The sequence below is a fragment of the Lipotes vexillifer genome, unplaced genomic scaffold (genome assembly GCF_000442215.2).
Source record: "Lipotes vexillifer unplaced genomic scaffold, Lipotes_vexillifer_v1.1 scaffold593, whole genome shotgun sequence".
Lineage (NCBI taxonomy): Eukaryota > Metazoa > Chordata > Mammalia > Artiodactyla > Lipotidae > Lipotes > Lipotes vexillifer.
Window position 1 is genome coordinate 1,084,182 of NW_006773778.1, and position 11,022 is coordinate 1,095,203.

An 11,022-nucleotide genomic window follows, 5' to 3' on the forward strand; every position below is an offset into this window, starting at 1 on the left:
ACAGTCTCCGTATCAGAGTGCCAAAGGGGAGAGCGTGTGCCTTCCCTAAAGGGTGCAGCCGCTGCTCGGCACTAGCTGATTGTTGCCATGCAGGAATAAATGCCCAGTGTAGCCAGGTCTTCTGATTTTTCAGGATAATGTTGGGATTTAGAATGTCATGGGAAATCTCTTACTTTTTTTTTTTTTTGGCCCCTCCATGTGTGGCACGTGGGATCTTAGTTCACTGTCCAGGGATTGAACCCGCGCCCCCTGCAGTGGAAGCGCGGAGTCTTAACCACTGGACCACCAGGGAAGTCCAGAAATCTTACTTTTATTTTATTTATTACTTTTTTTTTTAACAGAAATCCCTTTAAAAATTTTTAATTTATTTTATTTTAATTTATTTTTGGCCACATTGGGTCTTTGTTGCTGCGCGGGGGCTTTCTCTAGTTCCGGTGAGCAGGAGCTACTCTTTGTTGCAGTGCGCGGGCTTCTCCTTGCAGTGACTTCTCTTGTTGTGGATCACGGGCTCTAGGCGCGTGGGCTTCAGTAGTTGTGGCACATGGGCTCAGTAGTTGTGGCTCGCGAGCTCTAGAGCACAGGCTCATTAGTTGTGGCGCACGGGCTTAGTTGCTCCACGGCATGTGGGACCTTCCTGGACCAGGGCTCAAACCCGTGCCCCCGGCATTGACAGGCGGATTCTTAACCACTGAGCCAAAAGGGAAGCCCAGAAATCTCTTACTTTTAAAAAATGTTGGTAATTAACTAAAACATTTAAACATACTGTGGTATTTTTCTAAGAAAAATCTTACTTGGAAAACTGGTGAAATTCAAATAAGTCATATAGATTAACAGCATTGTATCAGTGTTACTTTCCTGGTTTCTATGGTTATACGTGGATATGTAAATGCAGGATATGTGGGAACTCTTATTTTTATAAGTTTTCTCTATGTATAAATTAATTGCAAAATTAAACGTTAAAAGAATTAGTGAAATGCTCGAGTCCAATTCTGTGCAAGCCAAACATAATACCTCTGCTGGCCACCAGTTTGAGCCTTCTGGTTTTCATCTGGGATTTCTTGGCCTCTGCAGTACCTAATATAGCACCTTGTATGTCACAGACATTCAATAATAATAGTGCTCTGCTTTGGAAAAAATGTTTAAAAAGAGATCATGGTGTTACATCTATGAATTATTTGACTTTTAAAATAGTCTTTTTTTTTTTAACAGGTTTTACAAAAGAGACGAACTGTTCTACTTCTTCTAGGTTTATTCCAGTTTTTTCTATAAATCAAAACATCTCAAAATGGAGGCCTAAAACTCTTAAAAGGGACTTAGTCTAATCTCCGGGAGGTAGTTTTGTGCATGAAACAAAGTAGTTAACAAAGTAGTTAACAGGAGTTTTTGGTATCGAAAGAATGTTAATTTTAAAAATATGATTTGGTTATAAGAGGTATAACTATAAAGTAATAATAAGTTTGATTTTGAATTTGATTTGTGGATATAAAGAAATGATTGTAGCTGGGACATATTGTTGAACTACTTTTTTCAAAGTTGGCCAGGCAGTTTCCCACTGGCTGCTGTGTAGAATAGAAAAAAGTACCTGTATTTGGTAAAGATTTAAAAATGAGTGACAGTTATCTAGAACAAAGAGTTAATATTCAACCCTCTGCTAAATTAGAGAAAAATGCATATAAAACCTTTGGCATGTTAAAAGATTTCTGCGATGACAAAGAAATGTCAAGAATAAAACTTTTTGATAGGTGCAACAAATTTAGAGCAAGTATGAAAGATAAACGTGATGATTGGTAAAGAAATTAACCATTTATAAGACTGTTGATATTTTGAAAGTCAAAACTTTAGTTTGTTCAAATGGGCTGTTATTTCTGAGAATAATTAGAATGAGAATGATGACTGGATGGTTACATTTTGGTAAATGAACAAACTTATTCCAAAAGAAAATTCACACAGAGACAGTAGTAACACCAAGAATGAAAGGAATACTGAAGTTAGACATAATAATTCACCTCTGAGGGCAATTATCACTAGTATTTAGATATGTTTCTTCTCCCACCTGGAAATAAAGCATTGAAGTCTGCAGTAAAAAGCCCCAACATATGTGGGACCCAGGAAGCATGCTTGCAAAACACTTCTAGAAAAAAAACCATGTTGACTTGTTTATTGGTTATTACTGACGTTATTGACACAGAACCTACTTACTAATAGCTACTTATAATTGAGAAATTCTGAATTTTGAGATCTCTGCTGTTCAAAAGAAGTGGATTGTGACAAAATAAATTTATTATTTTTTGTCATGGTAAATTCTGGTTCAAGGTATGCTATCTGTGAAATAATTTCTGATCGAAGCCAGATTTTTTTATCCAACTTTTTTTTTTTTTTTTTTTTTTTTTTATCTTAGCTTGCAGACTCAGCACTCTGACTTTTGACTGTTTTTAAAAGTAAATCCATTGTCAGGAGATTTGATGTTGGTTCTCAACAGCATGAAGCTGAGTCTAAAAGACCAAGTGAGCAAATATATTCATCTCTGATAATTTATTTGAAATGCAATGTTTAATTTGCTAAGATCTAGTGGTATTGCTATGAATAAGCAATCAGGTACCTATCTATGGGAAGTAATTATTATTTAATAAATCTTGAAACCAGGTCTTGAGATGTAGGAACCAATTCTGTTACTACTTAAGCTCCTTATTTGGAAGAAACTTTTGAATTGTTTTGTTCTCCCTAATAAAATGGTTGTAGGAAGAAAAATTAATTTGAGCAAGATTTTGGATAGACTGTATTTCATTGAATCTAAGATGTCATCATTTGTAAAGCACATCATTATTTTATGTACCTCTAAGAAATAAAAATGCTGTTAATTAAAATGTGACATGCCATTCATTAATTGTAAGATACCTCTCCATAGCAGAGATATTAAAACATGCACCTTAGAATCAGTGAAATATGATAGTCCATTCTTTTCCTCTTTCGAGGTAGGTCTTATGCTTTTGTTTTTTCTGGCTACAAAATTTCACAATTTAAAAAAAGCAAAATAAACATAGTTTGAATATTTTTGTGTGTATAGAACACTTACACAGCATAGCTTTCCACCAAAACAAACTAGCTATGTGAGACATTTTGTCTTCAGGCTGACTGAATGTCACTGAAGCATACTAGTGGAGAGGGTGACCTACCTGTGGAGATATCTGACACTAAATGGCATCTTGATGACCTAAAAGCACTCTACACTTTTATGAAGGGTTTTAATTTTCATCACAAGGTACTGTGTAGCATCATGTTTACATTGTATGCAAGAGTATACAAAGGTGCAGGTACATAATTGGCCCTTAAAATGTATCAATATAGGATTTAGAATCTTGCCATGCTATAACTCTAAATGCATAGAAGAAAAAAGAATGAAAGATTTCCTGTTCTAAGTGTTCAGTCTAGTACTAAAATTAATAAAAATCAAAACCCATGCACAAAACTACCTCCCCAGAGAAAGGCTAGTCCCTTTTCTTCCCCATCCATTTCATTATGAACATAGTAGAAAATAGCGTATTCTTATCAAATTTGATGAAAAGTGCCAACATATTTGAATTGAAGTATGACTTTTCATGTGAGCTGTACCGAATGTCTACCTATTCGGCTTTCCCCGCCGGTGTTCCTGTCTCAGAAAGGAGTCTTGCTCGTGCTGGTTTTTATTATACTGGTGTGAATGACAAGGTCAAATGCTTCTGTTGCGGCCTGATGCTGGATAACTGGAAACAAGGAGATAATCCTATTGAAAAGCATAAAAAGTTGTATCCTAGCTGTAGCTTTGTTCAGAATCTAAATTCAGTTAACATCTCGGGAGCTACTTCTCAGCCTACTTTTCCTTCTTCAGTAACAAATTCCACGCACTCATTACTTCCAAGTTTGGAAAACAGTGGCTATTTCAGTGGCTCTTATTCAAGCTTTGCATCAAATCTTTTAAACTCTGGACCAAATCAAGATTTTTCTGCCTTGAGGATAAGTCCCTACCGTTGTGCAATGAATACCGAAAAAGCCAGATTACTTACTTTCCAGATGTGGCCATTGACTTTTCTGTCACCAACAGATCTGGCAAAAGCAGGCTTTTACTACATAGGACCTGGAGATAGAGTGGCCTGCTTTGCCTGTGGTGGAAAACTGAGCAACTGGGAACCGAAGGATGATGCTATGTCAGAACACCTGAGACATTTCCCCAACTGCCCATTTTTAGGAAATCAGCTTCAAGGCACTTCAAGATACACTGTTTCTAATCTGAGCATGCAGACATATGCAGCCCGCTTCAAAACATTCTGTGACTGGCCCTCTAGTGTTCCAGTTCATCCTGAGCAGCTTGCAAGTGCAGGTTTTTATTATATGGGTAAGAAACTTAATCTGATAATAAAAAACAAATATTCAACATGTGTTATCTCATACATTTTAGTGGTCAAATTATATGTATTCATAAGTTTTTGTCCAAAATTAATTTTAGGTCACAGTGATGATGTGAAGTGCTTTTGCTGTGATGGTGGGCTGAGGTGTTGGGAATCTGGAGATGATCCATGGGTGGAACATGCCAAGTGGTTTCCAAGGTAATTGTTCTGAAATTTTCTTTGCAAATGTGTGTGATTATTGTGAGAGGAGTTATATGTGTTTACCTTATAATCAACTGTTACTTTATTCTGTCTTTGTTTCAAAAATACATTCATGAATAAATTTAGGAGGCATTACTTAGAAAAATAATTACTTAAAAGGTTTTGATGGAAATTTAAGATAAAGAGGAAATAATTTAGGGTTTCTTCGTGTGTGTAATTAATATATATACATGTATATTAAAATAACATATGCTCATTATAAAACCAAAGTCACACATTGTAGGAAAGTAGGAAAGTACAGAGACAAAAAAAAATTTAAATGTCCAGAAACCTCACCACCTAAAGTTGACCACAGTCACCATTTTAGTGAACATCCCTCCAGAGACATCTCTTTATGCATATGTACATATATACATAATGTATACAATTTTACATGAATTAGATATATTTACTGTTCTGAAACTTTTTTCAGTCAACATGTTTTGAACATATTTCCATTTATTCAACACTTACCTATCATTTACTATTGTAGATGCTTAATATAATCAGTTGAACAAAACCAAGACTCCTGGTCTCATATGCTAAACTTACAGCAGGAGAGGACAGACAATGAATAAAAACTTAATAAATAAGTTATATAGCATGTTGTAAGATAATAAGTGCTATGGATAAAAAGAAAAAAGGGAGCTTGGGTAAGGGAGATCAGAGGCACCAGGCTGGTTACAATATTAAGTAGGGTCATCAGAGTAAATATAGACCCATCTCATCTGTTTTGATCACTACGTAGCATTTTGTTGTCATGTCTTACACTTTTGATTATTCTATACTTGTTTACACTCTCCCTTTTTTACTAAAATCAGGTAGCCTATAATTTTTCATGGTCAAAACTTTTAGTATTTTTAGTATTGATTACTAAACTTAGTATCCTAACATTTGCATTATATAATTTTTTATATGATACTATGTCTTCATTTATAGCAATTTTGCACTCCCCAAATATTTCAAATTTCAAAACTTATGAAGATTAAAAAGAACACCTTACATAGACATTTTTTAAAAGTGCTGCTAGCTTTCTATTGTGGGAATTTTGTGAATATATAAACAGAACAGTAAATTTGCTTTGGTAGTGTCATGAATTCATTTTGTACTTAAATTTGACCATGGATATATATTATCTAGAAACTACCAAACTTGTGAATGTCTGACTTCTTAGAAAATGTGTTCAGCTTCCTCATTCTTTTTATGTATATTTTCAGCTTTTAAACATACAAAGCTTATGTATGAACAGTATCATTTATTAGGGAACTTTCTACCTGTCTCCTTGGCTCATGAATGTTCAGAATGTTTTTAGGAATCTTAGAATAGTTGAAGAGAGCAGCAAGGACCTTAGGGTGGAGACAGCCTTACTTATCTCAGTAGACTGAGAGCCTCACAACCCTTATCCACATGAGCCTTGGCTGAGTACCAGTTACAGCCTTCCTCTTGCTTATATCGTCTTACCTTTGAGTGCAGTATCTCTTATCACTTCCTATATGCTAAATGAATAGTCAAGTGGTTATAATTATGTTTATGTTCACTTGAAATATTTAGCAGTCTACAAATGACCAGATTAAAATAACCCCCACATTTAATTTTGCTTACATTTTAGGTGTGAGTACTTGATAAGAATTAAAGGACAAGAGTTCATCAGTCGAGTTCAAGCCAGTTACCCTCATCTACTTGAACAGGTGGGCACAGTTTTTTTGTTTTTTAAATCATTCATTAAATTGATTTTCTGATAAATTATTTTCTGATAATTACAGAGAGTAGTATTTTAGTGAAAAGACAAGTCAATTTAAAAATACATTTTCTTTTTTCAGCACCCAGCATGATCTTAGAGAGTGCTATTCTTTGGATAACAGCAGATCCAGAATTAGAAACCTTCTAAAAAATAATATTTAAGTTATGTTTCTGAGTATTTCTCCAACAAAGTTGCAATAAATTAAATTATTTGAGGAAAAAAAATGACTGGTAGCATTTAATAGTTTTACTATATAAATTTTTCTTAAAAGGATTTGAGGAAGATAATTGTATTGCTCTTTCTAATCTTCCCAGAAAAGCAAGTAGAACTTAGAGAATAGTTCGAGGGTCAGACACTTCCTAGCCACAGTCAATGGAAATAAAGGGTCCAGCTTATCCCAAAGGAGCACCCAGAAAATGGAAGATCTTTGGGATGATAGGCAAACAGTGATTGTCTTACAGGTCACTGAAAAGGTGTAGCCCTTTTCCTGCCTTAATGAAAATGGATTTTATTTGTTAATACACACATACGCACACACGAAGAAACTCTATTAGTTTATGGCCTACAGAATTGCTGTTGAATGTAAATGAAATTTTGCTTTTGACAAAAAATTATGTTGCCAGTAAACAAGTTAGTTTGCAATAAATTGAATTAGGTCTCTTGATTAATTTTTATTGCAATGAACAAGATAAGATTTACATTTTAATTTAATATACATTTTTTTTTAGCTCTTATCTACTTCAGACAATCCAGAAGATGAAAATGCAGAGTCACCAAGTATGTATACTAATAATAATTACTGCATTTAAATGTTAGAACCATTTGATACTGTTAAGATTGACAGTTGATAATTATAATAATGTACATTTATAATTTATAAATTTATAATTTATAATTCACAGTGAATTTTCAAATACATTATTGGTATTTTTCAAATTTTAGTGCATATCATAATTGCCTGAGGAACTCTAAAAAATATTACAGATTTCTAGTCTCCACTTTAACCCTACTGAATTGAATCATAGTATCTGAAGGTGGGGCTTGAGCATCTATAGTTTTAACAAGCTTCAGACATCCAGCCTAACCCTTGTTCTCAGACCAGTGTGGGAACAGGTGAACTATGACATTAGATTGCATACATATTCTTTCTATGAAATGGAGAGAGTAGAAAATAATATTCTCATTTTTCAATAGGTACTCAGAGGCTCAGAGAGGTTAAGTGACTTGTCCACCACCTTAAACTTGAAAGGTGATAGAGCCAATATTTGAACAAGCTCTTCTCCCTTATCTAGTGTTAAATTCAGTTCAATAAATATTTGTTGTGCTTCTGCTATTCTGGGGAAAGAATAGACAACAGGATAAACATAACACCTGCTCTCATGAGCTAGTGGTCTAAGGAATACAGGCAAATACACAGATAGGAGAACAGTATGGAAAGTAAAGTGTGCTCTGAGAGCACATGCGGGACAATTAGCCCAGACTTGGAAGATCAGAAAAGGCTTTCCAGAGGAAGTATTTGTCTTAGCACAGAATCAAAGGGAAGAATAGTAGTTAACCAAATAACAACGGAAGGAAAAGAATATTCTTGGCAGAGAGAACAGCACATGAAAGACTTAAGTAACAAAAGAGAACAGGAACACTTGAAGAACTGAACAAAATTCTGTATGGCTAGAAGTAGGATTTGCAAACAGGTAAATGAATGAAGCAGGCTAGCTTAAGAGTGGTCAGCACTGTAGGCAGAATTTGACCCAAGAGCCATCAGTTTGTGGCTTCTGGGATAGAAGGAGAATGAGTAAGTGGCAAGAGACGAGGCTGAAGGGGTAAACAGGGTCCAGATTGCAAAAGATATTGTAAGACACAGTTGAATGTTATCCTAAAAGCAAAGGAATCGTTGTTGTAATTTAAGAAGAAATGTGGAACATTCAGATTTTTGTTTTTAAAAAGTCATTCTGGTTACAATGTTGAGAATGAATTAGACAGGAGCAATAGTTTAGGAGGCCATTTCAGTAATAGATATGAGTGATTACAATTGGCCTCTTTCAAAATTATGTTAAACATATTTAATTTAGAAAGCTCATTTGTTCATTTAACATGGGGAAAAAGGAATCTCAGTGCTGGTGGGGATGATCCCAACATTCTTTTTCTTTCTCCCACTCATACTTATGCCAGATAATGCATATTTTGAATCTGAATACAATATTCCATATTCCTATTTTAGTGACTGAACATGTGTATCGTTATTTTAAATTTAAGAAAGGTAATACAAAATAGTACCTACACATTTTCTGGGCCTTATGTTTTTGATATTGTAATAACTTGCAATTTAGAAAATATACAGGCTATCCCAATATGTGTTAAATTCTTTATTCCGTATAGTTATTCATTTCGGACCTGGAGAAAACCATTCAGAAGATGCAGTCATGATGAATACACCTGTTGTTAAAGCTGCTTTGGAAATGGGCTTTAGTAGAAGGCTGATAAAGCAGACAGTTCAGAGTAAAATCCTAACAACTGGAGAGAATTACAAAACTGTCAGTGATCTTGTATTAGATTTACTTAATGCAGAAGATGAAATAAGGGAAGAGGAGAAAGAAAGAGCAACTGAGGAAAAGGAATCAGGTACACATATTTACTTACAGTCTCCATTTCCGTAAGGATGTCACTGCACATAAGTTATTGAAAATATAGTCAATGCAATTGGATTTGAAGTTCAATATTCTGCATTTGAATTCTGAAAACTTTCTTCATGTTAAAATATATTTGAATTGCTTATTATTAGTAAATTGAAAATATAAGTACATATATTGAGTGAAAGCATTTCACAGGAAACCAAAAGTTTCCTGCTTTTTCTTAATTTCTATTTTTATTCTGGGTAATTGACTGTGTATATAATTATTTACGGCACATTTTTGATCCCAGACTAGTTGCTCACTCCTCTTTGCTATAAATTGGGGTGGGATCAGGAACAATTGTTAATTTTAATATTAGCATAACAGTGTGTCTCAGCCTGTGACTGTAAATTAATGTACAAATTATGATTACGTTTCCTATTTGCCCACACAAGAACTGAATTCCCCTTTGGAGTGTCCCTGTGTTATTTAGGGGAGCTCTAAGACACTGTTTCACATTCTCCCAAGACAAGTTATCCATGCCCTTCCATGCTAGCCTTGTCTGCTCCCTGTTGCCTCTACTGTGTTGAGGCTCATCCCCTCCTCTGGATGAGCATGTTCATTCTCATCTGGTTGCTCCACTGCCATCATCACTCTGGCCTAGACAAAGAGAAATGTTGGTCTCTCCTTTGCCACTCCTTCCAAAGCATGGACCAGATCCAAGAGTCCTTTCAACACAACTGAAAACAGATTACAATTTTTAACAAGCTCTTACTGGAGATTTAGGGATAACAGAAGGGTATTACATCACAGATGGCAGTTGACAGCTATAACTGTATGTGGCCTCTCTTGGTGCCCCTAAGCCCATCCTCATGAATCACTTCGCCTAGCTCCTGATTCATCTCTGTGTAGCTCTGGCCAGTTTTAACAAATGACTAGGAAAGTCCCAAGCAGAGCTCAGGCCCCCAAATATCCACAAAGCCTAGAATGAGAAAGGTTTGCCCCATATCCTTGTCCAAGGCCATCTGGGACCTCTTTCTTCCCAGGATGGTTGACGGTGAGATTGTTCACTCCATTCCCGGAAAAATCTACCCTTGGTCAACCCAGACAAACATATCAGGTCACAGTCATACAGCATCCTCTATTTACCAAAGTGTGAATTATTCAGTTCTACATGTCACCAGTACAGCAGCAACATAGTCCAAGTTCATCTTTGCCCAGCCAAGTTCTCCTTTTCATTGTGAAGTGAAGATAGGGCTGCACGTCCTTCCTGTAGTCCTCTCAGTCTTAACCACTGGTCGTCAGTGAACAACTGCTCAAAGAAGAGAACACCCATTTCCACAATTGTTTATAGACCCTATGAAGTCTAAAGCCATCCAGCTATAAAATACTTATTTTTCTTCCAAAAATAAAATCAGCAGTTTCCAGAGTTGGCTCCAAGTCAACAGTATACAATAACTTGCATTGTCAAATATATCCGTTAGCTTCTTAGCTCACTTGTTATATCCATACTACCTAGCGCAGTATCTGTATATAGCCTGTGCTCAAGAAATATTATTTTGAATGACAATGAAAATACTTACGTTTACGTTACTGATTACTTTATAGTTTCCCAGAACAGTAGGTGAGTGATTTCTTGACAGATGTGTAAATAGAGAGGCAACTTAGGATTTTTTTTCCAGGATAAAAGAATAATATGCTTCAAAGGTTTATTCAGGTCTTCACCTCTTATAAACCAGAATACAGTCTATGACTTTGAAGTGAGACTATTTTCTGCAGCTACTAGCAATCCAATTTTAGAAATCTTAAGAATTTCAGAGAACTTCTTACATTAGTTTAAGTAAAATGTAATTAGAAAAATTAAAAATTAAAAAATTAATATAGTTTAACATCAAGTATAAATTATATTTTAATTTTCTAAAATATCACTACTTCTTAACCATAGATTACTTAACAGTATGTTAAGTTCTAATTCTTCCATCCCTCTGGCTGTTATTTCTTTGTTCCTACTGCTGTTTAAGTTGCCAAAGCCTGATTGTTCATTTGTTCA

At 35.1% G+C, this 11,022-nt stretch overlaps 1 protein-coding gene across 1 annotated transcript in view; it reads left to right on the plus strand.

The window, feature by feature from the left end:
- Nucleotides 1-3,290: 3,290 nt before the first annotated feature.
- The window catches only part of BIRC3 (baculoviral IAP repeat containing 3), a 10,230-nt gene continuing 2,498 nt past the window's right edge, over nucleotides 3,291-11,022 (plus strand). The window contains exons 1-5 of the mRNA XM_007448552.1: nucleotides 3,291-4,369; nucleotides 4,481-4,580; nucleotides 6,232-6,310; nucleotides 7,092-7,140; nucleotides 8,740-8,982. Of these exons, the coding sequence (XP_007448614.1) occupies nucleotides 3,517-4,369; nucleotides 4,481-4,580; nucleotides 6,232-6,310; nucleotides 7,092-7,140; nucleotides 8,740-8,982 (1,324 nt within the window). The 5' untranslated portion in view covers nucleotides 3,291-3,516. The remainder of the gene's footprint in view (nucleotides 4,370-4,480; nucleotides 4,581-6,231; nucleotides 6,311-7,091; nucleotides 7,141-8,739; nucleotides 8,983-11,022) is intronic.